This window comes from Kwoniella mangroviensis (assembly GCF_000507465.2).
Source record: "Kwoniella mangroviensis CBS 8507 chromosome 1 map unlocalized Ctg01, whole genome shotgun sequence".
In the NCBI taxonomy this organism is placed as follows: Eukaryota; Fungi; Basidiomycota; class Tremellomycetes; order Tremellales; family Cryptococcaceae; genus Kwoniella; species Kwoniella mangrovensis.
In genome coordinates, this window is record NW_027062533.1 from 8,307,000 (window position 1) to 8,333,305 (window position 26,306).

At 43.6% G+C, this 26,306-nt stretch overlaps 7 protein-coding genes across 7 annotated transcripts; 3 read left to right on the plus strand and 4 right to left on the minus strand.

Annotated features, from left to right (window-relative positions):
• Positions 1 to 26: 26 nt before the first annotated feature.
• On the plus strand, positions 27 to 1,696 carry I203_103141 (protoporphyrinogen oxidase; the record flags this gene model as incomplete). Its single annotated transcript, XM_019150730.1, has 2 exons — positions 27 to 302; positions 407 to 1,696. The coding sequence occupies 2 exons, from the start codon at positions 27 to 29 to the stop codon at positions 1,694 to 1,696; spliced, it is 1,566 nt and encodes a 521-aa protein (XP_018999957.1).
• Positions 1,697 to 2,007: 311 nt separating this feature from the next.
• I203_103142 (uncharacterized protein) lies at positions 2,008 to 5,753 on the minus strand (the record flags this gene model as incomplete). Its single annotated transcript, XM_019150729.1, has 13 exons — positions 2,008 to 2,628; positions 2,702 to 3,235; positions 3,291 to 3,356; positions 3,415 to 3,540; positions 3,601 to 3,708; positions 3,763 to 3,870; positions 3,930 to 4,015; positions 4,091 to 4,200; positions 4,298 to 4,473; positions 4,608 to 4,731; positions 4,829 to 4,915; positions 4,989 to 5,100; positions 5,246 to 5,753. The coding sequence occupies 13 exons, from the start codon at positions 5,751 to 5,753 to the stop codon at positions 2,008 to 2,010; spliced, it is 2,766 nt and encodes a 921-aa protein (XP_018999956.1).
• A 560-nt stretch (positions 5,754 to 6,313) lies between these two features.
• Positions 6,314 to 10,478, minus strand: I203_103143 (uncharacterized protein; the record flags this gene model as incomplete). Its single annotated transcript, XM_065517242.1, has 7 exons — positions 6,314 to 8,433; positions 8,488 to 8,638; positions 8,696 to 8,929; positions 9,023 to 9,558; positions 9,651 to 9,819; positions 9,879 to 10,107; positions 10,246 to 10,478. 7 exons carry the CDS (start codon positions 10,476 to 10,478, stop codon positions 6,314 to 6,316), a joined length of 3,672 nt encoding a protein of 1,223 aa, XP_065374060.1.
• A 1,036-nt stretch (positions 10,479 to 11,514) lies between these two features.
• Positions 11,515 to 14,072, minus strand: I203_103144 (uncharacterized protein; the record flags this gene model as incomplete). Its single annotated transcript, XM_019150727.1, has 4 exons — positions 11,515 to 11,596; positions 11,672 to 12,358; positions 12,424 to 13,514; positions 13,575 to 14,072. 4 exons carry the CDS (start codon positions 14,070 to 14,072, stop codon positions 11,515 to 11,517), a joined length of 2,358 nt encoding a protein of 785 aa, XP_018999954.1.
• A 2,152-nt stretch (positions 14,073 to 16,224) lies between these two features.
• I203_103145 (OPT family small oligopeptide transporter) lies at positions 16,225 to 20,155 on the plus strand (the record flags this gene model as incomplete). Its single annotated transcript, XM_019150726.1, has 17 exons — positions 16,225 to 16,559; positions 16,618 to 17,017; positions 17,107 to 17,216; positions 17,289 to 17,395; positions 17,452 to 17,594; positions 17,678 to 17,716; positions 17,808 to 17,945; positions 18,038 to 18,129; positions 18,202 to 18,295; positions 18,362 to 18,396; positions 18,475 to 18,521; positions 18,607 to 18,866; positions 18,962 to 19,021; positions 19,127 to 19,578; positions 19,679 to 19,747; positions 19,827 to 19,918; positions 20,034 to 20,155. 17 exons carry the CDS (start codon positions 16,225 to 16,227, stop codon positions 20,153 to 20,155), a joined length of 2,595 nt encoding a protein of 864 aa, XP_018999953.1.
• A 565-nt stretch (positions 20,156 to 20,720) lies between these two features.
• Positions 20,721 to 23,735, minus strand: I203_103146 (uncharacterized protein; the record flags this gene model as incomplete). The annotated part of the gene is made up of 7 exons (XM_019150725.1): positions 20,721 to 21,964; positions 22,081 to 22,556; positions 22,619 to 22,654; positions 22,708 to 22,776; positions 22,859 to 23,151; positions 23,237 to 23,339; positions 23,431 to 23,735. The coding sequence occupies 7 exons, from the start codon at positions 23,733 to 23,735 to the stop codon at positions 20,721 to 20,723; spliced, it is 2,526 nt and encodes an 841-aa protein (XP_018999952.1).
• A 1,047-nt stretch (positions 23,736 to 24,782) lies between these two features.
• On the plus strand, positions 24,783 to 26,264 carry I203_103147 (uncharacterized protein; the record flags this gene model as incomplete). The annotated part of the gene is made up of 7 exons (XM_019150724.1): positions 24,783 to 24,850; positions 24,917 to 25,145; positions 25,239 to 25,414; positions 25,503 to 25,532; positions 25,596 to 25,681; positions 25,767 to 25,855; positions 26,010 to 26,264. The coding sequence occupies 7 exons, from the start codon at positions 24,783 to 24,785 to the stop codon at positions 26,262 to 26,264; spliced, it is 933 nt and encodes a 310-aa protein (XP_018999951.1).
• Between the last annotated feature and the right edge of the window lie 42 nt (positions 26,265 to 26,306).

A 26,306-nucleotide genomic window follows, 5' to 3' on the forward strand; every position in this document is an offset into this window, starting at 1 on the left:
CTTCCGTCCGAATCAAGAGACTCGACATGCCTGGTCCCCGTTATATAACAATCCTGGGAGGTGGTCTCTCAGGCTTGACAGCCGCATACAAATTATCTCGTTCCTCGACTTCCGGCCAGAAAATAACATTGATAGAATCCACAAATAGAGTAGGAGGATGGATCAACTCTACCATACATGAAGTTGAATTTCAGAATCCTGATAATAGGAGGGAGATGATAAAGGGGGAAGTGACCGTTGAGAGTGGACCTAGGAGTATCAGACCTAGGGGTAGTGAAGGGGCAAAAGGGATGTTGAGGTTGGTGAGTAATATCTTTGGTGGCTCTCGGATAACTTAGTCGTATCATATTGTAAACTATGTGAAGTGATAGATATAGCTAATTTGTTCACCGTGACCATAATATAGTTAAAAGAATTGAACCTTACTTCATCGATATTACCGATCCCATTCTCCCATCCAGCCGCCAAGAACCGATACCTCCTCAATACTTCTACCTCATCTCTTACTGCTTTACCAACTTCACCTTTATCCCTCATATCATCAAATTCCTCATTACTCAAGGGTCTACTACCTTCGGCACTCAAAGAACCATTCCGACCTAGACTCAATGGTGTCACAGACGAAAGTGTAGATTCCTTTTTCGCTAGGCGGTTCTCTCCCGATATAGCTCAGAATCTAGCTTCAGCGATGGTTCATGGGATATACGCCGCGAGCTCAAAGGATCTGTCAGTCAGATCGGCTTTTCCTTCTTTGTGGGATGCAGAGCAGAGATATGGAAGTGTCGTATTAGGCATGCTTAGGGGTGGAAAGGCTAAACAAGCACGGCAAGAGGAAGAGTTAGAGTTGGGAGAATTGGGAAAGGAAAGTAAGAAATGGAGTCTGTACGGACTGAAAGGTGGTTTATCCACTTTGACGAATACTCTATATGAAGAAATACAAAGAAGTGGGAATGTGGAGATCAAATCTCAAGAATCAGTGAAAAGTATATCAGTCCAACCTCAACAAGGAGTAGAAATCGAAACGACAAAAGGAAAATATACGACCGATCATATAATATCTGCCTTATCATCTTCTACCTTATCCTCAATCCTAACCCCCAATCAATCACTCCCTCACCTCGACGTCAATCCCTATACCTCGGTAGGAGTAGTCAACTTGGTTTATCCACTTCCACCTTCTCAGATCCATCCAGCAGGTTTCGGATATCTCATCCCTCGATCCTCACCATCCCTCAATCCCTTTGGAGTGTTGGGTGTGATATTCGATTCTACCGCTATACCGCTCTCTACGGACGTGAAGGGAGTGACCAAGTTGACTTTAATGTTAGGTGGTCCATATTGGTCGACATATGATCCCAAATTAACTCCACCAAAGACGAATGAAGAATTAATCAATAATGCCATACAGCATTTAAATGGTATCTTTCCCCATTTGAAGGACGTACAGCCGATATTGAAATTAGCCAAGATACATTGGGATTGTATACCCACTTATACTCTAAATCACGGACGACGTTTGAGGGAATTACATGAGAGTATACAGAGTGGTGGATGGAATGGGAAATTAAGTCTGATTGGGAATGCTTATGGAGGAGTGGGATTGAACGATTGTGTGTATTCTAGTGAGAGTGTAGTGAATGCTTTAGGCCAGGGGAGGAGCGTTACGGGTTTAGAGCGGTGGGAAAATTGGGAATGAGTATATGTTGTAAAGCATAGAGCATAGCTCAAGATTCATCTGAAACATCACGGCAAGAATATCCCCTAGATACAGTGCGATGCATACACATACTCGATAACATATGACTGCTTAATCTGATTGTAGTTCCTTGTCATGAATATCCGGTATTTAGTGTTCGATACAAAATACAAATTACAATCAAGTTGCATCCTCGTCGAGTATAAATTCTTAGATCTACAATGTGACAAGATATGATAATCTCATGACTACATACTAGACTATAGTTCTACTAGCCATAGATAAACGTAGTGACTGTATTATTCACTGATTCACTGATTCATCCGATCATCTGAAGGAGTTTGACTAGGCTGTTGATGATGATTCATTCCATTCACTTTACCCAAAGTAGATAGATCCAATCTCTCGACTGTATATCCTCCATTCATCTTTTTCACAGCTACAGGAGCAGTCTTGATCTCATCTACGGGGCTCTTTCCACCATTTCCCAAACTCATACTTTCCTTTCTCGATGCTGGTGCCGATGTGGAAGGACTTCCTTCCATATCCATATCCATTTCCATGTCGATATCAATATCGTCCTTACCGAAAATATCATCTAACAAATCACCTTCCTTTGTGGACCCTTCAGGATCAGTAGGCGTCTCGATGATCGTCCCACTAGGCGTAGGCGTATTGATCGTACCACCTTCGATTTTCAAATTATTTCGTGATGAAGTAGATGTGGAAGTTGGAGTGGTTGTAGACGAAGCATTGTGATCAGGATTAATTCGACGCAATTTCCCTTTTTCTTTCAGTCGTTTCAGAACTTTATGGGTAAATTCTTTAGTAAAAGCTTTCATCTTTGCTTTCTTCTCTTCTGATAAAGTTGGATGTCGAGAAGTCGAATAGCTATGTCCCTTTTTCTCTTTCTCCACTAATATCCCAGTACACTACCAATTTTATCCTATATCAGCTACCACCACCTCTGGACAGGAAAAGCACTTGTCAGTAAAGTAGACTCACCTCCTTGGCATATCTCTTGAACGTATCATGTTCCATCTGTTCCTTGTATTTACTCATACTCCTCACTACGACCTCTCCAACAAGTTTGGTCAATCTCTTCTCCTTCTTTGCTTCTTCGTCTCCCTCAGTATCACTCAAATCATAATGGGATCTCTTCTGCCTCTTCCGACGCTCATCATCCTCGATTGTAGCCATACTACCCGATCTACTAGACTCAGCAGCGGGGGATTCGGACGGAGCAGGGTTCGACACTGCCGATTGAAGGTTCTGTTGAGCCAGAGCCAGAGCAATGATAGCGTCTAGTTTCAGCCGATCGGAAGATTGGGATACGGGCAAGGAAGGTCGTGGCGCAGGTGCAGGAGGCGGAGGACGCGGTCGGTGAAATGAAGGGATCGGTATACGAGGTCGAACAGGGGCGATGTCCAACTGAATCTGCGTGGTGTTTTCCCATGCATCGGGACGACGGGGTGTTGATGTGGAATGAGAGGCTGCCTCGGCTATCGTGGTAGTACCAGCTTCGTCCTCGGCATCGAGCTGAGCGGCAACTTATCAGCCTTACTTCACATGATTAATTATCAATCTGACTTACAGTAGCTAGCTTCTTGACACGAGGGATCTTGTATGATGATTCGAGAGTGGACCAATATTCAAGCAGCTGACACCGACATCAGCATGGGGTGTTCTAAGATAGATCCAGAACGAGATCAGCTCACCTGCTTAGCCAGCTTGCTTATCTCCTCATCCTGACTATCCTGTAATTTCCTAATTGGCTCTTCGATATTGGAATCTTCGATCTTGTTTCGTATCTGCAATTTCCATTTACTCATACTTTCGAGGGCCTGCAACGTCTCTCGATCAGCTAGACCAACAACGAGTTGTGGGAGTAATTAGCTACTCACCAGCAGAACGATTTCCCTGTCATCTGCCAATTCGGCCAGTACCATACTCATCAAACTGAAACCGTGCATTCTACCAAGTTGCCTCTGTACAGCAGGCTCTTCGGTCATCTGGGTTTCATGTTAGCTTTGTCTCGCTGAAACGCAAAGAACGAAGTCAATCACCTTTATACGCTGTAACAACCTAGACATCATAGTCTTATTCTCCATCGACTGACGCATGGCAGCTGCGACTTTCTGTACTTCTGGCTCTTGGATAGGGCGTAGAGTAGGCTATTGATCGACGATCAGCTATGCGTTTCCCTCAAAGCAGACCTGGTAGCTGGACTCACCACGAAATCTTCATCGAGTTGACGGGATTTCTTCTTCTTGTTCCCCTTCATACCACCGGCTTCGACCTCATCGGTAATACCTAGAGCTGTAAGGAGTAGAGCGGGTCAGCCTCACTTGCTGGACGAGGATTCAAAGCAATACAGACTGTCTTTGAACTCACCATCAAGGAATAAATCATTCATCGTACTCAAGCTGACATCCGTTTGTGTCTTTCCACCGATCGTTCCCACACAGTTGGGTTCACCACAGTAACAGATCTGGGCATCATGACTGAACGAGGTATCAGCTGAAACGATCCCTTTCGATACAGGAAATCGTGATGGTGTTGTTCTGAGTCGATATATGATAAATTGATAGGGGGACTCACCCATATCGATCAACATTATAGTTGAACGTTATCTCTTCCCCTTTCATCACATCCCTCTTGGTGAAAATACCCATACGTAACCTCCTGCCCACCACCCATTTCTGTACTTCGGAATTCGGGTTACAAGAATGATTGGCGAATCTCCCTATACCGCCCTTTTTCGTAGCGTCGATATACTGCAAGAACGTATATTGTTAAGCAAATGACTTGCAAACGCTTCACATAGTAAGGCTTGCCTGGCCTGTCCAGTTGAGTCTCGGAATGGATAAATATGGTAAGGAGATGGTTGAGATACAGCAGCAGGACTCACCTCTTCCTTCTGTAACATCATAAAGTAGAAATGCCTTATACCCTCATCCGCATACTGTTGCATCCTCTTTCTGAACGTTTTCTCAGCCACGACTTCACCTATGTATTCGTATATAAGGGTGTTCCTGAATGATGAAAAAAAAAGCATATCATGAGCTCGCCATCCCCTTCCTCATAGAGATCTCTTTGGAGGATGTGAAGGATTCGAGGTGTGATACTTACGAAGGTATGTCCGATCCAGCTCTTAATCCAAAACCTTTCTTCTCTGTCAAGACCACTTCTACATTCGCATATTGTTTTCTGCTGAACCTATAAGACGGAATTTGGGTCAGCCGTGGTATGCATTCGCCAATGCATCGTTGACGAGATAACGATTACTCACTGTTGATTATGACAATGTTTACCTGCTCTACACTCCCCAGCCAGACATTCAATGAACAACGCCCTATTTATACAATCTGAATCTGGTCCGCAGGGATCTGTGTCTGGGTCGTCTGATGTTCATATATCAGCATATACAATCTCTACTTATATCAGATCATCACATCATGAAAGAGATATGTTGTATATTCTCGTAGACTTGCTCGTGGGAAAGGAAAACATGATCAATAGTCTTAGGAAGGAGTCTCGATCACTCACGCTTATCATAGATACAATCACAAACCATCATCTCATCCTGCTCTCTCGACAATCCCAATCCTTTAGACTCGTAATGACATTTATCCAAACTGACGAATGTCTCGTGAGCCTCATCCCAAGCAGTAGGTAAATCATCTATTAATTGTATTTGGGGTTTTTCATCTTTCACTTTCTTAGGTCTCCCCCTTCCACCACCACCTCCTCCTCCAATCGTAGGAAAAGGCGAAGAAGAAGAAGAAGAAGAAGAAGAAGGTTGTGGTTGATCATCACGCGTATGGGTACGCGATTTGAGATCTTCTTCACCTATCACAGACCTTGGCGAACCCGTCCCAGAAGTCGTCGTGGTTATGGGTATCTCAGGTTTATCATCTTGCTCATCCGCTTTGAAAAGATCTTCAAGTGTATTTTCCTGTACCTGCACGATAGAAGGCGAATCTAATACCATGTCTAGTATATCATCTTTCTCATCCTTGACTGATAGCTGTAGAGGGGTATCTTCTTCGCCCATCTTATCGGGTTTAGTAGTTTATTATTGTAAATGTAATCGTATTTTTCGTATTATTGCCGCTCAAAGAAGGATTCGTCTAACTCCGTCCCGTCCAGCTTCATCGATATTGATATATTTTTCTGACCTTGCTAATCGTTCCTAAATCGATGTCGATGATGACGGTGTTATCGAATTATTATTTTAGATACAATGGATGACAAAGGTAGAGACAGTTGAAGAGATGAAATCACGAGTTTGTTTTAAGATCGTAGTAATCACCAAAAAGTCGAAAGTTAGGGAATCGACATTAAAAGCATAAACATTCCCATTCCCCCAGTCGCGATTGGCAAATCACGCGTGTGTCCCACCATCTCCTGGGGATATGCATACCATGTCAGCAAACATACATGAAGAGACATGGATGATGCAATGCATAAGAGAAGAAGAAATGCTGATGCGATGCAAAAGACAGGACTGGATGGGATCTATGTTACAACTCGACCACACCAAAGGAAACTAAGAAACGACCATCTATCTCCTCTCTATATGACACGAACCACTCTTACGATGTATCGAACTCCTCAACTGAAAAAGCTGTTCCTCTCTCTTCCAGGTGTTCCACTACCGGGGCTTTTAACAGGTGTTCTCATCTCTATCTCATTCCGACTATACCATCCGCCTCCAGGTCCTATGGTATCTTCACTACCTTCTCTAATCTTCCTCTTGTCAAATCTATCTTCATCCTGATCCTTATCCCAATTAACTGAAAATTCCTCCTTTAGATTGATCGTACTCAATTTCTTACCCAATTTCCACCATTTCTTCTTTCCTCCACTTCCACTTCCACCTGAACTTTCTGACATTTGGCTGAGAGTAGGCGATTTCATAGATGATGGATTCGGACTTGTCATAGGAGACATGTACGACCCTGAAGAATTTCTCTGCATCCGTAGTTTCAGTTCGAACGATTCTGATCTTTCATGTCCCAGTCGTTGTCTATCTCCTAAAGAAGAAGAGGGGTTATCGAATTGAATCAATTTTGAAGTTTCTCTGAGTTGTTCAATCGACTTCATACTTCTTAATCTAGAACTGGGCAATTCCACACCATTCTTATGAGTGATAGGTGTCTTTTCTTCATCCTCAGTCAACGAAGGTAATAATACCTGAACTTGAATTTCATTAGCTTTGATCGTATCTACGACGGGTCGAGTTGGTGTGGGCGTAGGTGATTTTTCAATTGATCGTTTCCTTTCTATCTTCTTTGGTAAATCCCTCATATCTTTAATTGTAGCCTTTCGGTCATCTTCATTATCTTCCGGATTTGTCGATGGGATGGTTCTCTTCTGCTTGAATGCCCAAGCATCACTATTCAATTTACAATCCGTTTCTCTCCCTTTCAGCCATTCGAAGAAATCCATCGGTAATTCCCTCAATTTTCTTTGCTTCGGTAATGACCATCCCATAGGTCTAGAAGATGAGAAACTAGATCTGGAAGGCGGTCTCGAACTTCCAGACCCATCAGATATGAAAGGACTGGCAGGTAACAACAAGTTTCTATATGCCGCATCTCGGGGCGGTGAAGCGATAAGATACGTGTCGTCATCAGGTAAGACAAAAGGTAACATGTATCGACTATCTAACAATTCACCTAGACATTCGGGTGCTGATTGAGGTACGAATTCACCTAGTGCTGTTGAACCGTCGAATAAAGCGTCGATAGGCGTAGAATCGTCTATGATACCTTGCAGAGATACGTCCGACATCGATGGTCCTCCATGTGAATGACTGGAAGAATGATCGATTAGCGATCCATGGGATCTCCTTCTTTCAGCTTCTTGAACACTGAACTGAACTCTGCGTTTCTCCCAATCTTTCTGGAGTTGAGCAAGGTATTGACCACATTCCTCATTCATCTTCCCTTCGTTCACTTCGTACTTGTAGTCTCTGACTGCTCGTCTCATCTGTAATGGGTTGATGGCTCTCATATTTTGCATAGTACCGATCAAAGTGTCGAATTCCTTGATCTGCGAGAGGCACTGCAACCACTGAAGGAGCTGACTGACAGGTTCTAAGTGCTTCGTAGCTGTTTGGACCGGGAGACCGTTCGATCGTACCCAATCGTCTAAAGCCGTGATATTCATCTTGATTTGAAGAGCTTTTGTCCGGCAAAGGTATTTCTTCTGTGCTAATATCCGGTTGAATAACTCGCAAGAAATCCAAAAGAAAATCTGAGAGAAGGCTTGAACCACTATGGCGGGATTGACCTCGTATAGCTGGAGTATGAGGTGAACTCCAGAGAGAATATCTGTTATCCGAGAAGGGTTCATTTCGACTTCCACGGTGGGCGTCTGCGAATGTCCAGATGTACCACTGATATTGGATTCATGTGATATAGAGCGAGGAGTACCAGCCCCGAGTCGAAGATCACTCATTGACTGATGTCGATTGGGTGTGCGATGCGGCGTGCTGAATACAGACGATGAAGCAGGAGAATCCTGGATGTTATTGACTTGAATGGGACTAGGAGCGAAGATGGAAGCGGCTCGAGGTGTTTCGCGCTTTTTCTTGGGCGCGAAAGATCTGAAGATAGACCATTCACCTTCGAATCGAATATCGTTGAAATCTTCCAGTGTCTCATAGTCGAGTATTGCAGCATCGAGGTAGATGTCGATACGTCTCTCGGCGACTCGTATGATGAAGACTAATCACCGAATAAGCTGAGCATGACACGTTTCACAATTACAAGCCAGCTTACCATGGATCGCGTTGATCAGCTCCTCCATCATACCTAACAAGCTCATCTCCTCACAAGCAGTATTGATACCCGGGTCAGATCTCAGAAGGTGAAGCAGGACCGACGAGTTGTACGTCCAAAACGCAAGGTATGCGAGGTTTTCGACATTGTTCTGCCAGATATGTCAGAGAAGCGCATGGTATATCAGATCTGATGATCTCAAGCTCACATGAACACCTTCCTCAATAGTTTCCACTATACCTTCTATCAACTCCTCTAACCATCCTTCGTCGCATTTGTAATGAGCGAATCTGGCGTACAGATAGAGTGCGTTGGCGGGCAACGATCGTTTCTGAAGCGGCTGGCACACAGGTGTATAATTCAGGATGAGGATATCGAAGATCATAGGTAAGTGCGTTAAGGAGAATACCAGCATGTTCGAGTTCAGGTCTAACTGATTCACCTGATTAGTTGCGAAAAGAAAACATACGTTAAGTCGTCAGTCATGAATCCTTCGTGTCGTACGCTATGTCAGGATGGCTTATAACATGCTCACATCAAAATCGTCATCGTCCATTCCATATTCACTCTCATCATCATCCTTTCTTTCCTCTTCGAGATCCAACTCATACCCCATCCATCCCAGACCACTATCATCCGATGGAGTCTTACTCTCCCGTTTCGAAGGCAATGGTTTGATCAACAACTCTGGATCCACATCGACCATCCTCGCTCTTTCTCTAAGCCAAGTTTCTCTTTCAACTTCCAACCGATTGCGCCTCTCTTCTCTTTCGATAGCCTCCATCTTGAGGGTGGCATGTCGTCGACGCCTTTCCAGCATTGCTTGACGGGCTGGTGGGAAATGAGGTATGAGAGCAGTAGCTGTCTTAGGAGTTGAGGATGACTCTCCATAACATGTCGCGTGTTCCAGGAATAACGCTACGTCCTCTTTATCTGGCATACCCACTATGAGATCTAATGGTGTGAGGCCACGATTTGTCAGAGCGTGGGGTGAGCTACCTCGAGATAGGAGGAAGGATATGAGTGGTGGGGTGGAAATCAGTGCTGCTAGATGTAGAGGTGTCCATCCGGCTACGAGCAACACGCAATGTATTTATCAGCTTCATGTGAGACTTGACGATTCCAAGATTTTCCGCAGCTGATTTTAAGGTGATCAGACTCACTTCTATCTCTCCCACCTCGTTGCCCCACTGCCAAACCCCATCTACCGACGATGATCCTAACGCATTCTTCAGTCTCCTGTCTACCACAAGAAGCTTGAATTGCCATCCCCACCAATCCCCATCCTTCTTCATCTTCCAATTGCTGAGCTTGAGCATCAAGTATATCCGCCTAAGTACACATACAATATATCAGCATCGTGGTGTCTCTTAAGGTTCAACTGCACTTACCCATCTTCCTTCTAAGCCAACTAACCATCCAATCAACTCAGAATCACATCTTTCCACGCCAAATTTCAGTGCTCTCCTCAAAATCAACCCTGTCCTCAGCTCCCTGCCCATCTCGCCATCATCGTCATTATTAGGGGATTCCTGAGCTTGAAGAAGAGGAAGGATGTTTTCGGGCGATGGATCAGAGAGGAATCGAGGTTCGGGTGGTCCTCGTCTATGTGATCCTGATCTGCAGAGCCCGACGTAATAGAATGTCAGCTATTCCTGTTTGGACGCACAATAGCAGTAGGCGACCGTTCACCAAAATCCCTTCTGTTGAATAGGGTAAGACAGGATAGGTAGGATGATAAGACAGTACAGTACATACCTCTTCAATCCACTTCTACTCCTTACTCCCTCAACTCCTGTACCAGTAGAAGAAGCTATACTAGCTGTCTCAGCCTGTAATCCTCTATGATCAGGACTTGACATCGTCAGATCGATCAACGGACTTTCGGGTACCAACACATGTGATAATTGGGGATTATGAAGTGGGTTAGGTGAAGCTGAAGCGATATGAGATGAATGTGAAGAATGAGGGAAAGTTGATATTGATTTCATCTTGATGCTGTACCCATGTATACTTGTGTCGTTGTGAGTCTGGTCTGTCTGTATAGGGGTTATGATTGATGACGACCGTGCGTTGATCTTTGTTTGTTCCTCATGCGAAATCTTTCCTCTACACAGTTGCAGCGATAGCTGTTTGATCTATCTTCATCAAGGTCGTATAGCAATGTCGAGATGTATATGGTGGCCTCTACACATAAAAGTTTCCCTGTGATTGATGGCGATGGTGATGATAAAATGACACCTTGACGAAGAGCTCGTTTCGACCCTTGACTTCACCCTCGTATTGTCCGGGAGAAAGAAGCGCGTTCGTTACACGCGTATGATTTTCGATCGAACGTAGCGCTGAATATAAGGCGAAAGACAGAGTCGAACAGTCTTCACAGTGCTGATACCGGTGTAGCCTTGTGTACCGTTCTGACGAATGATGGATACGGACTTCCTTCTCAGTCTGCAATTGGCGAGGAAGATAAGTAAAGTAGAGCAAAGGTATCAGAAGGGTGGGATCTACGTGTGGCTTGATTCTACATTCTCCACGTGGATTCAAGTGGTTTTTTACCATATTCGGTCAATCATTCACGGACCTTTATCCCGGAACCAAACAAGCTCACAAGAGGCCAGTAGGATGGATATTCGTGTTGCAACGTCAAGTTATCAAACGTCTATAGCGATTGTACGGTCAAACTCGTATGGCTAAGCAGCAAGGATGCTAAAATAGGCCATGCTACAAGTCATGAGCGATCGCTTTCTCCTCTTGACCACGTCGCCAATCACGATACAATGGATGAGAAAAGACCTTTCAATTTCCTCTCGTATTCAATTCTTTGTATATATTCGTACATATGTTTATAACTTTGGATAAAAGTAAAAGAGGAAAAACGAGAATATCGTACCATATCATATATAGATAAAATCAACACACATGATACGATTAGAAACTAAACAGAAAAAAATGAGCGATGAATAGATGAGATAGACTATATAAATCTATAATAAGGGAAAAAAGGCAGATATGAAATAGAGATATAGACTAATGATTGTATGAACCATTAGACTGAGAATGAGAATCTGATTGACCTTTAAGTCTGAATTGAGCAAATACCGGTATATGACTGTACTCAAAAATAAAATTAGCATGTCATGGTTTCGATATGAATGTTAAGTGATTAGATGGAGGTAGAACTCACTCAGATGGGAAATGCGTGTTAGGGAACCCAACGCATTTATCCAGATATTCTCTATCCACATCACCCAATACACTAGTCACCTTCATAGTCTTATGGGTATAGAAGATATAATCTATAGCGGCATCGAAAGTAGGTGTGAAATTGGTCATTTTCATCTCCCCGAATGACGCGCATGAAGATCTCAATGCTAGTCTATGTCGTAGACCTTTGTTGGTGTATGTACCATATGTATGATCCATGAAATCTTCATGATCTGGCGGTATCTCTCCAGTCGACAGATAATCATATACTGCCGATCCACTTAAAGAGTTAAGATCAACACACATGATCAAAGGTATGTCTCTACCTTTTTCTGATCTTTCGTATTTGGGTGGTCCTCGTCCAAGGTTATATTCAGGATCAGAAGACAATCTAGCTGGTAATCTTGAGAAGTTTTCAACGATCTTTTCTAATTCTTCCATCAACATTCCGATTTGAACCAATTTCACATCCCTATATCGATGATCCCAATAGATATGCGAGTTGGCAACTAACAGCCTAGCTCCGGAAGCTTTGAATTCCAATGCCGCTACCACAGCTATATTATCTCGGGACATGACTCGATTGAACATGTCTTCAGTACGCATATCGGTCTTGCTTATGGCAAGTTGGTTGAATTCAACCACCTGAGCTTCGACAAGTTGGAAACTGTATCAGAGCGAATCAGTAATCAGCGTTTCAATCACTCCTGCTGCGTGTTTGATCATACTCACCGATCACTCTTCCAGAACGTAGCACAACCATCCACAGCCTTCTGTTCGTCTGCAGACATAGTCCTAGCTCTGGATCGGGGGTAATGTTGACCTTCATACCCATGTCTCTTCAATTCAGGTAAGAAGTAATCCGCATACTGTTCACAATCTATCTCTTGGAGACAGACGATATCCGCTGAAGCTTGAGCGATCTCATTTAGGATCGCCTGTTTCCTATATCCCCATTCTAAAGCCCAGCTTGGGGTGTAGGAATATGTGGTTCCGGGTGCAAAAGAGTGACAGAGGATATTGTAAGTCAAGACTGTGAATGATTCTTGTTTACCTGACGAAGGTGATGATATATCCGGTTCAATCTCTATCCAATGCCTTTCAGGTGGTTCAGGTCCAGGTGGGCAATTATCCCTCATGTGATGGATCAGTCCACTCGTCCCTTCATCCGCTATCAGCTTCTTCAACCTATCATCTAAGGGATTGCCTTCCACACCTAGAGTTTCTAATTGATACAGAGTTCCCAATTCGAAGGGTAAAGTCGTAAGGTGATTATCGAAAAGTAACAGATCTTTCAGTTTGCATAGTACACCAATTTCAGGTGGGATCGACGTGAGCTCGTTGCCGGTCGCATCGAGTAAGGTGAGTTGGCGCAATCGGGATATGGCAGATGGTATGGTGGTAAGAGCGTTATGGTTGACATATAAGGATGTGATGTGATCGAAGGAGAATAAAGCGGTTGATAGTGTTTTCAATCTGATACCACCCAAGTCTAGACCTGTCCATGGCTCAGAAACTCGCTCTTCTTCTTTATCATTTGGTGCAGGAGGTTGGGCGGGTGTAGCGGGATCAGCATGTTCTGGTCCAGGTGTAGATGATGGATCCGATGGTGGAGGTGGGGGAGTTACACCTCTATCGGAATCTGGTCGAGTGACTGAGAGTGAGGTTTGTTTACGGTGAATACCATTCAAGGCGATTGATTGAGATGAGGTGGGTCGGTTGTTGGGATCGGTAATTGTGACAGCGGAGGGTTTATTGGTAGCTCGAGAGGAGATGGCTGCAGCTCTCGCGCGATGATGGGGTGATGATGATAGTCTGGATGCCTGTTGATGCATCAGAAAACGTCAGTCCGATTTGTAAACTCATATGAGAGGGTGACTTACTTCCGCTCTTAACAGCTGATGTTGCCAAAAAGCTGTTAATGGCATCGAAGGTTCATTTCTAGGTGGACTGTTCTGTTGACCTGCTCCCCCAGCACCTCCAAAAAGACTCATCCCACCGTAACCCGAAGGGCCATGGGTGTTTCCTGATCCTGGTCCAGCTACACCTAGTCCACCACCTAGGTTAGAGTTCCCACCGAAACTTGGATGATGTTGTCCATGACCGTGTAGGTGAACGTGATTGGAATGCTGATGGTGTCCTCCATGTCCACCTGATGGAGGTGGAAATGCGCCTCCTCCTCCTAGAGATGGGTATCCTCCAGGTGAAGGTAATGGCATACCTGAAGGAGTGAATGATGGATGTGATGGATGTCTCGCCCATCCTCCTCCTCCGCCCGAGCCTAACCTGTTATTCCCACCGGTATCTCCATTACTGTCGTGATGCTTTGACGCTCCTCCGCCCGATGAGGCGTGCGATGTCTGTTGGTGTGGATAAAACATCCAGATTGGGTCGTAGACAGGGATCTATGGCTGCGCAGAGTAAGAGGGGTGTTAGATATAAGTAAAGGATAATAAAGACAAAAGCGAAATGGGGATTGTAGTGACAGTTCAAGTGAAGATGAATAGTTGTGACATCGAAAGGTGATTTGAGCCACCAGTCACTCACTATTATCCCGTTGGTATATTACTGGTTCCAATCCTTTCTTGCTAGGTTCAGATGTTGAAGGATGATGAAGTAGAGGAGGTGGCTTTAACTTGTTTTTACTGGCCAGATCTATCATTGACAAATCTTGCCGGTGTAGAATTGGTTGATAAGTATATGTATAGATGACTCTCTTCTTGATGATCCTATCCTAACGTCCAATCGAAAGAAAGGATACTCTTGATGAGACTGATATACGCTGACCAAGCGGAGGGGATTTGGGTTCAAAGAGCAAGAAATGATACTGTCCAAGCTGTCGCTGGTAGCTAATATCTCAAGATGTGATGATGGTTATTGTCTGTTGTTTTATGGTTGTTTAACAAGGATCAAAGTGAGTATTGATTGCTTGAGATGTGACAGCGAGTAGCGAGTTGCAGGGTTAGGGTTACTCGTGAGGTGGCATATATCATCCATATATCATGCCCATGTCCCGTATGTCGATGACATCTAACGCCCATCTTGCGGACCATACCGCATCCACTCAACCAGCCAGCGGAGTTGATCGGCGTTTCAATTCACAATAAACCACTGTGGCATGGATCGAGGATCATTCTCTGTGCGCAATTTAGCTCGATACCAACAATAAAGCAACGGGAGCCGTCATTACAGTACATAATTTGGTATGGGACTGCGATCCGAGTTTCAGATACTACAGTATGAATGAATATACAATACATCAAGCATTCCCAAAAATGGGTTTGTTTCGCTTTTTACAGCAAGGAGACTTTTGTCACCTTTGTTGGTGGTCCCAGGGCTAGGCAACCACCCAGGAGGCGCGGATCGCAGCGTGCGGGGTCAATTCCCTCAGATGTCCTTGCACCATGTGCAACTGGGCAAGCCCCCAATCCATCTTTCTACCTCCTGGGTTGGATAAGGAATGGGAGACGCTTGGACCGACAAATTGCTTTACGAAGTGACCAAATCTTGAAGGACCAAGTGACGACAAGTACCATAAACAAGTTACGTAGTACAGCTCCTGATAGGGTCCATACTGAATGTATGGCAGCATATTCCTTTTGTGAACCCATGCATGGCGACTTGGAGTCAATCGCGGCGTTAAGCACGTGTACTTATGTTCAAGACCGTCGTCATTCCCAGCTTTGCCACATACTCACAGAATCGACTGGCGTCTGAACCCAAAGTAAAGCACTGTGGCATTGATCATCTGTCTGTGCACCAGGTATAGCTCGATAGCAACGATAGAGCAACAGGAGGGAGCGTTTCTGTTACCGCTCCTAAGTAGATAATCCTCTCATTGCAATCCATATAAGACACGGACAATAGACTCTTAAGCTGAGACAATCATAACCAACAAGCGAACAAAAAATGAGTCTCGCATGACTAGAAACCACTTGTTCTTTCGGAGCCTTTTTTCTTCCCCACTCTTACTGACCATTTGACCGTGCATCAAATCGCATATTCTCGATTATCCTTCCCCCCACCCATTCGTGATGATGGATAAAAGGTCCAGAAATACATTCGAAAGGGGACACGCGTACTTCTCTGCTGACCACCCAGGGGTATGCCTTTTATTGACATCCGAGTAGGCCTTCTGGTGAAGGAAATGACTGCGATCATCATCGTGATCCAATGGATGTGTTGTTTGGCTATACACAATAAGGTACGGGTGGGGTACATCTGCTTATACACAACGACCATCAAATGGCTTGGATCCTCGATTTACTAAACCAGTCTTACATCATTCTCATCTCTATTTCATTTACTCTTATTGAACAAGATCATATACAATCTGCGCACTGTCACTGTCCGCGGGGTAGAGGAGATCCGAAACGACCAGCTACTCAGGCCATGACGATGCCGCTTGTCCGTGAGTTGTCAACATATATCAGCTGATGGACGCTCGACCCACTCAACCCATCTATAAAAATACTTCAATCTTTCGGTCTCTCATACTCTTGATATCTACGGATATCACATCGATCAAACGAGATGCCGGATAGACACAGGACCCCTCACCCTTACGGTCAAGCGTTGCCAGAACCTGATAACCAGATTTCAATGAAAGTGCATCGTAGAGATTCAGTAGACAGCAATTGGACGTTTGACGGTATGACTGGCAGGCCTATCAGATCACCCCAGGATCAAGTACCCACGAGAGATTCTCTACCTAATTCGAAGGGCATGGAAGAAGCAAGAGATGAACGAATGACAGAAGGAGGAGGGACGGAGGAGAATAAGGAGAATAAGGAGAATAAGGAGAATAAGGAGAATGGGGGCGTTGGGGGGAACGATGAGAATGATGAAAGTGAGGAACCCCTTCGAAAGTGAGTTGAAGCTCAACGATTTTGGTGAATTTTATATATTACTGATAGTGGACATCAGAAGCTTTTGGGACCCCAATCTATCCGACCCATCTCCTCAAGTAGCAGATCAGACTCTCCACTACACCCATTCGACCGAGAGACAAGAAATCCAAGAAGAGAAAGATCAAGAAGAAGACGAAGATTCACCTTATCCGGAAGTGCGAACATCCGTACATCCCACTGACGATCCCTACTTACCCGTCTCAACTATCCGAGCGTGGTTTCTAGGAATAATCATGTCAATCGTCTTACCGGGTATCAACCAATTTTTCATATATCGATATCCCAACGTGCTCGTACCAGGGATAGTCGCTCAGCTGGTTGTTCATCCTTTGGGTCTTTTATTGGCCAAACTGCCCAGGAGGGGAAGGTGGAAATGGGTTAATCCTTGTGATTGGAACTACAAGGAGCATACTTTGGTCAGCAATCCCCCTTTCGATTAAATTGATGAAGAAGAGAATCTAATTCTGAGATGAGTCGAGGCTGATTCTTATCTTGTCGGCGACAGGTCTACATAATGGCCAACGTTTCTGCTGGATCGGCCTATGCAACCGATATTATAGCTACTCAGAAATTTTTCTACAATCAAAATTGGGGATGGGGCTATAATTTACTATTGTAAGTCAAACGAAGATCTTGAAGTCATGAATCAGATGGCCATATTGATGCTGATGTGATTATCGACACCAGAGTGCTCAGTACTCAGATGATAGGCTTCTCCTTTGCAGGGGTACTCCACAAGATATTGGTCACCCCAGCATCAATGATTTGGCCTGCTACCTTGGTAAATACAGCTCGTAAGTCATGCTTCACTCCAAAAATCTGGTCTGGCTTTTCTTGATCTCCCAGGTAGTGTTCAATACTCTGCATTCTCGATCCCGACCTCAAACATCGAGAGCCAAATCGAACTCAAGACAGGTATTCTTCTACATCACCGCTGGGCTAATGTTCGTTTGGTCCTTCTTCCCGAGCTATCTTTTCACTGCTTTGAGTATGGTAAGTAATCTCTACCTTTTTGGCTGTCAAGTACGAAAAAAAGAAGATGACTACTTTCAGCTGACTCGCGTTGCTGTGATCAGTTCGATTGGGTTACATGGATCAAGCCTACATCGCAAATAGTGAGCCCTCATTCCTGCAACATCTTTCCATAAGTACAAAACAAGGACACCGTAGCAAGCTCACACATCAACCTATCTTGGCTACGAGTAGGTCAACCTTTTATTTGGATATCAATCGGGGGTAGGGATGTCAATCCTTACCCTGGACTGGGGGATGATGGCTTCCGTTGGGAATCCACTAGCAACTCCTTGGTGGGTTACTGGCAATGTCTTGGGAGGCTTCTTGTTCGTAAGTGTGGGGATCTCCTCCTCAACTACCTACCCTGCTCCCAGAAATGTCCAGCAATCGGTGATACAATACCTGATGACCTGAATGGACAGTTCATATGGTTCTTGGGGCCAATTTTGTACTACTCGAACGTATTTTACGCCAAATATCTGCCATTCTCCAGCGCGAGTGTATTCGATAACACGTGAATATGTCTTAAACTGCTGGACATAATTCTAGTCATTCCTCAAACAGCTGATCTATGTTGATCGTACAGGGCAAACACGTATAATATCACGAGAGTGGTTGATGATAACCCCACTTTGGATGTTTTGGCTTACGAAGGGTATTCACCTGTTTATATGAGTCTCGTGAGTACCTCACCGGCTACTTTTTTTCCCATGATCAAGAGTTGACTTATCATTCACGATATATAGTCTTTAGCCCTATCTTACGGTTTAAATTTCGCAGCGTAAGCTTTCACAATGAAATGCTTGTCGAAGGGAGATGGCAGTCCTAGAGCTCATGCAATTCGACTAAATCTGAGTAGGATAACAGCCACTGTGGTACATTCTATACTGCTCTTCAGACATCAGGGTGATTATCCTCACAGTCATATCTCAGTAATGAGGGAGAGAATAGCTGAGCTCAATTGCGTGTTTATGTGTTTGCGTGTTTGTAGTGTGGCACCACCTTCGGAATCCACCTTCGAAATCCGATATACACGCTCGACTGTCATCCGTATATCCCTCAGTCCCAGGATGGTGGTATCTCTGCATATTCGTGATCAACCTCATCCTAGCAATTATAACGATCAAAGTGTGGCCCACTGGTCTACCTGTTTGGGAATTATTCGTGGCGATCGTTCTGGCTGGTGTGATGGTTTTGCCCATTGGACTGATACAGGCTATTACGAATATGCAAGTTGGATTAAATGTGATCGTAAGTGATCTTATTCACTTTCAGGATCTCACATCAATCAGAAAATTTTCAATGGTATATCAAAATATATTAACTTTACGATTATTATTATGTAGAGTGAGATCATAATTGGTGCGATGATTCCTGGTAAACCAGTTGCCATGATGATATTCAAGGTATGTTTCGTTTCTTCCACTTCTACCTATTCATTCCATATCCTCTCATCCACTTTGCACATATAGTGATAGGAATTCAACTCATACCGTAACTCTCATTCGCAGACTTACGGCTACATAACGACGACTCAAGCACTAGGATTCATCCAAGATCTCAAAATCGCGCATTACATGCATATCCCTCCAAGGCACATTTTCTTCGCCCAGGTGATAGCATGTATAGTAGGATCCATCACCCAGCTTCTTGTTCAAGTATGGGTATTCGAAAACGTACCTGATATATGCTCAGCTAAATCAGAAAGATGGTGGTGTCCACATACGCGAACTTTCTTCTCTGCTTCGGTGTTGTACGGCTTGATTGGACCAAGGAGGTTATTCGGCGTTGAAAGTTTGTACAAGCACTTAAATTGGTTTTACCTCCTTGGAGCTATCATGCCTCTCATAACGTGGTGGATGGCTAGACGATGGCCCCGGGTCGGGTTTCAATATGTTTGTTGGCCAGTGGTGTTCAGTTGCGTTTCGCTGTTACCGCCTTATTTGCCTATCAACTTTATCAGGTAAGTCGTGATTTTCCGTCAAATTATCTCATCATAATGTACAGTCTCGTATGATTACAGTAGCAGAAATGAAACTATGCTAATTCCCATAATTTCATAGCTTCTGTATAGTCGGATTCATCACTCAATATTACGTTCGAAGGCATTATTTCAATTGGTGGTCGAGATAGTGAGTCGGAGTACATCGTCTTTCAAAAGATGTTCAACTGATTCGAGTCAATAAAATCTGTGACATTCCGTCCTACTAGTAATTACACTTTATCAGCAGCTTTGACATGCGGTTACGCTTTATGTATAATCGTCATTTTCTTCACCCTTCAATTGCCTAAAGATGGTAAAAGTGAGTTTTTTTGGTGTTAACTCGATCCTTTCTTCCATTTCCACTGGTTTTTGTATTGGATCAATTAGGCGATTTAAGCTTCTTGCTGATTATAGTCGTGTGTATCTTATGATAGTTGGACAGAACCTCCAGAATTGGTGGGGTAATACGATATATCTGAATACGCTAGATGGGAAAGGTGGAGTGGCTTCTGCTGCTATTCATTTGAAAGAAGGAGAGAAATTCGGTTCGAATTAAGGTATAAATAAATAAATAAACAAACAAATAAACAAAAGATCGTCCGATTGTCAATACAATGAATGACTGTAAAATTGAACAGTATAAAGCATACTCTGTGAGTGTATGTTCACCTCATAGTTCTGTTTATAGCATAAGTAACGGATACAGAAAGGTCAGCTCGGATGTTTAATTTGGATCGTACACGACTTACTGTACGAGGTGATGCAGCACTGTGTCTCGTTATGGTAAACTTAAACTTGAAGACAGATGTCTGGATAACATCATAATCAAGCAATTAATCTGTTGTATGATACCCATATGAGAGGTATAGTATCTACTCATGACTATGAGATCATCCAATTACTTAAATACCTTTTTGCGAGTCCATTCGTTTATGTCCATTCGTCCATTCTTTCATTACACAAATACAACTAAATATAATTCTGTCCCAATCTATGTATATGTATATATCTCTTGAATCCCATTTCTAACAAACCGAATATTGTGAATGACAAAGAAGAACACAAAAAAGTCCCATTTTTAACCTTCTCATCTGTCCTCATCCGCATCCAATCTCCATTATCTAAGATCCATATCTCGGCCCGGCGAATCCAGGTGGATCATTCCTCCTCCCTTTATTAGACGGTAAAGCTCTAGGACCCATTGGACCACCTCCACTGCTCACTCTGTTTGTCGGTATCGATCGATCAGATGGATTGGTTCCGAACGTAGTAGTAGTATTGGCGGATATCGGATCATCCATAGTGGATATACTGAGGTTCACTCGGTGTCCTACACCTATTTGAGCTTCATGGGCATTCTCAGTTGTCGTTTTCCCATCTAGACCATCCGACTCATCACTCCCATACCTATCCACTTCATCAAAACCTTGTTCAAAACTTTGATCAAAACTTTGGTCCTGGTCCAAGTCGTAACTTGTCGAAGGGACCAAAGCCGTTCTTTCCTGTTTATCCAATTCATCATCTTCACCCCTCTTATGTGGGAACTTTTCAGATCGATCCTTAGATTTCGATCTTTTTCCATTCCCATGGTTATCACCCAATGAGAGGTCTGGTCCAGAAGGGAAATGAAACAATCCACTAAAACCTCTATGACCCGATGTTATCTTTTGTGGTTGAACGTTTGCGTTCACGTTGGGATCATGCGAAGTTTGAGTATACGGATCAAGATTATACGGCTTTGAGTTTGGGTGTTGATGAGTAACCGGAAACGGGTATGCTTGATCTCGAGCTATAACTGGCACAGGATTGGTATAAACCCTTGACGAAGGTCCTTTTTCCTTCTCCCTAGAAAGGTCTTCTTCATCGGTCTCCTCGATGACGGGATATACAGACCCGCTTGAAGGTTGTCGACTACCCATTGATGGCATACCTATACCCGAAGGTGAAGGATGAGGTCGGTAGCTATGCACGGCTGCATCATCTGGCTGCGAGCCATAATGATATTGATGAACTACATCGGCTTCTTCGAACTGTATTGATGAAGATGAATTCTCAAGATTAGCTTGTGCACTATTGATTGCAGGGGTGGTAGGGTTGTACAAAGATGAATTTGAGATTCTTTTCAAGGGTGAATTCAATATTTGATAAGAAGTTGGATGAATTTTCAGAGTAGGACTCGAAATGATATCAAGTGGAATGTATTCAAATGAACTTGCCTTTAATTGAGATTTCGATCTTTGAGGAGATGGGAAATACTGATGGTTCTGATGTAAGAAACCTCCCGTTGGCGATAATGCAGAAGGGGATTTTGCAGAATGCAGAGAGATTTGGTCCATTGCGTCGGCTGGCATTGGATTATCGGACACTGCGGAATTTTGGGAGATCAGCAAAATTGTCCTCTTGGTACGACTCGCTGGAGTATTGATTATGTGTATGAAAGACTTGTTCCAGGAAGTTAATCTTCAGATGTATCCCACTTACATTGAAATCTCTCCAAGTGACCTAACCCATGCGTACTCAAGTTCCCACTACTATACCCATACATCCCCTTTCCTCCTATTCCGCCGCCAAATCCAGTAGCCGACGAACTAGATTGTGACATTCTTCTACTAACGCTTCTAGCTCTGATGATCGACCCAACAGCTCCAAACCCTCCTCGGAGGGCATCCATTCCAGGATCTTCCGCCGAGGTTACCTGTCCTTTCTCTGCATCTTCAGTTTGATGTTTAGCAGCTTGCATTAAGATAGTCGATTTACGATCTAACTTCGTGTCTAAACTTTCCGGATCAACCTTCGATAATTGTAACAAGGTAATTCCCAAACATGTGACTAGGAATCCCAGGACCATAGTGATGAGAGTGACAGCAGATGCTTTTAGACCTTGATATAGGATAAAAGAGGTGATAAGAGTGGCTGACGAGAAGAAGCAGAAATAGACTGGGACGACCATGGAGGTGCTACATGAAGTATTCAGTATACGTATGTATTATCATGATCTTGTGGGGCAGGCATAACTCACTTGAATAGCTCGAGAGCTTTGTTAAGGTAGTTGATCCTATATAGACCAGGTCAGCTGCAACCTCCCGGTTTGGACCCAATTCAGCTTACTCTGTTAATAATGTAATCACGACGAATACGAATAAGAACCAAAAAAACCAATTCTTCACTTGGTTGTTTCTAAAGCATCGAAGATAAAAATGTCAGCACAACGACCACAGAGACTCCATACCGTGTTGCAATTCGGCCTATCTTCACTCACCCTTGTATGGACGTAACGATACTAGCTCCCAATCCCTGCGTACAACTAACGCTAATCCCACCTATCAAACTACATATACTAATGTAAGGTAACATGCTCTTCTTGCCCCATCTGGGAGCCACAAAGAAGATCATCACCAAACTTCCAGCGATAAGCAGACTGGCCCAGACTAGAAATCCGACAGATAAGAATAGTTTTTTAAATTCGTTGATGGTAGTTACGGATTGTTCTTCGGGCGCATTGAGGGCGAGGATGACGGCTCCCATTATACAAAGGGTACAACCTATCCATCCCTGCGAGATGATGGTGGTAAGTTAGCTCGCTTTGTCATAATCACAAAGGCTTGAGTTAGCGAAGAGGTGAAGAAAGTAGACTCACGAAGAATGTCAATTTCTCTTTCAGCAGGAAATGCGATAAGATAGCTGCTACCACTACCGATAGAGCTCCCATCGGTGTGACCAAGATAGCTTCTGTGAAGGCGCTGTATGAGGATTCGGTAGATCAGTATATACCGATTTAGCACGGGTACCCATATCGTTGCTGCTCGGGTCAGAAGTAATGGGTAAGCTCACTAAGCGACAAAATTACATATCTCCCCAACGATCATAGTGATCATTCCCGCCCACCATAACCAACTCTTCAAATATCCATGTCCCTCTCCAGCTACATTCCCATATTTCTTCGTAGAGTTGATTAAACCTTTCTTCTTAATTACGAAACTTGATCCTATCAATAGACCTGAGCCTACTGCCAAACATATACCGACAATCTTGAAACTTGAGTTTCCATTTTTATCTACCAGCCCAGCAGCGGATGCTGAGGCTGACGCTGAGGAGGTGACGGAGGATGTTATGGAGGACGTTATTGACGATGACATCGTGCAAGAGGTCGAGCCGAGGAATTAGATCCTCTTTTTATGTTGTGTTATTCTACTGACCAGTTGATGATATTGCAGTTCTACTTGAACAGTGTGAGTCCAAGTCAAATGGATCGGTAGAATCGCTTCGTATCCACTTTCCTCTCGAGATTGTCCCCGCGTCGATGCACAGACTTAGACTTGCTTCTTTCTACTATGTCGTTCCGGCTTGTGTTTCCGCTTATTTGTCTAGTTCGACACCGAGTTTCTTTCTACCGACCCAGTATACGGTACTCTAATTTGCTTGACTCGGATTCCTCGTTTGAAGATTGTCCTCAGATAGGAATATGGATGATATGTGATGTTGATCTTGCTGGTGATGTTTCGGATATACCCCAGAGTGAACGTGCGGTTGATCTGATGAGGGAATGAGGGAATGAGGGAATAAATGAGATGACGTTGAAAGGTTGAACGAAGATGGATATACCCCTCCTTTGACCATCAAAATACGATGCTTGGTGGACTATGTGAGTACTTATGGTATACGGTATATGTTATATGGTAACGAGTATGTTATATGCTGTACATGCATGCACATCTCACTGCGGAACACCTCGATGCCCCGTTACCTTGGATATTACGCGGTTGTTACGAGTATTCCTGTGTTGTGTTTTTGTGGTACTTGCAAGTATGACATGAGATTGATGAAAAGGCGCGTCTCGTTTTAGGGTGGTACCATACGTTACAGTACCATACATTCCAGACTTTTTAGTCATTTACGTGGATTGTCATACGTAATATCACCCTCCCCCCGTTTTACCCTGAGACGCAGATCGATGATATGCTATAAGTGATCCGGTTAAAAAAGTGCCAAGAGGTACCGGATGATCCAGTGATCCAATGATCCAGCTCATGTGGTCGAGGTAGTTAGAGAGCAATACTCGTATGATCCATTGAGACATCGAATTAGGTAGCAATCATAGATAGACTATATAGACCACAGACCATAAACCATAGACCACTCATCCACCCTGCTTGTGTAGCCATTACCAGTCTTCGCCAATCGATATGACAGTTCTCCAGCAGATCCGGAAAGCAGCTATCATAGGAGCAGGTCAGATGGGTCTGGGCATAGCGTGAGTTCAACCGCATTCACCATTAAAAGGTTACTGATGCATTGTAATGCTTGATATCTGATGCAGATACGTGTCGGCAGTCCATGCCAAGATACCTATAACGATATACGACCCATCCTCAGCGGTCTTATCAAACGCGACAGACAAATACAAATCACTCTTATCCAAGGACTTAACGAAATCGAGATTGACGAAAGAACAAGCGGACGAAGCGTTATCCAGATTCAATACCATCAAAGGTGATGGATCGACTGCGGATGAAAGTGTGAAAGATGATGTGGATCTGGTGATTGAGGTGAGCTCAATCATAGAAAAAAAGTACACAAATGGAATGATTGAGAGTAATGGTTGAGGGGCGAAGGGTATGGTATTGATAGATTTTTTTTAGGCTATACCTGAAATACCAGAATTGAAATTAGGTTTATTCAAGCGACTAGGTCAGAATTTACCTCCCTCGATTATATTGGGTAGTAATACGAGTAGTATAAGTATAACCAAGTTGGCTGCTTCTGCTGGATTGGGTGGAAGAGAGGATGGTAAGAAGAGTTCGGAAAGGGTGATAGGGTGAATCGAGCGATCTCTTTCCCTCTATTCTCATTGTGGTTCATCGATCCTTGTTTTTTAGCTAATACACAACTATTCAACCAAACAGAATACATTATTTCAATCCTGTACCAATCATGTAAGTCATATATAACCCAAAATACCAACGTATTTATGGGCCATCTAATGGTATTTTCGACAGGCGATTAGTCGAGATCATACCTGCTCTTCAGACTTCCCAAGAGACCATCGAAAGGGCCAGATCATTCGGTAAAGCGTGTAAGAAAGGTGAGCAGCAGATCTTCTCATGTCCCGCTCTTGACCTAAAAGTACTGTAACAATGTTAACGAAAACTGCTTGAAACCGTTGACAGAAGTGACTACTTCATCCGATTCACCTGGATTTATAGCAAACGCAATATTGATGCCGATGATCAACGAGGCTATAATGGTTTTAGAAAGGGTGAGTGTTGATTTGTTCAACCTCAGCACATATCAATTCAATCTTTGTCTTTGTTGATTCCATCTTCTGTCTTTCTGTCTTCTTGTCGATCAATCTATTCGGTTTACTGTACTATGTAAACACAACATACTAACGGTTTTTTTGGTACTTTTAGGGAATCGCCTCCCCACACGATATAGACCTAACATTCCAACTAGGCATGTCCCATCCCCTAGGTCCATTAAAACTAGCAGATCTAATTGGTTTAGATACATGTCTGAATATCCAAAGGGTTTTACATACCGAAACGGGTGATAGCAAATATCGTCCTGCGACATTATTAGTCAAGATGGTTGATGCTGGTTGGGTGGGTAGGAAAGGTGCGAAAGGGTTTTATGAATATGATAAAGATGGGAATGTATTGGGGTAAGAGAGTGAAGTGAAACTGTATACCTTCTAGGTAATTTGTCAT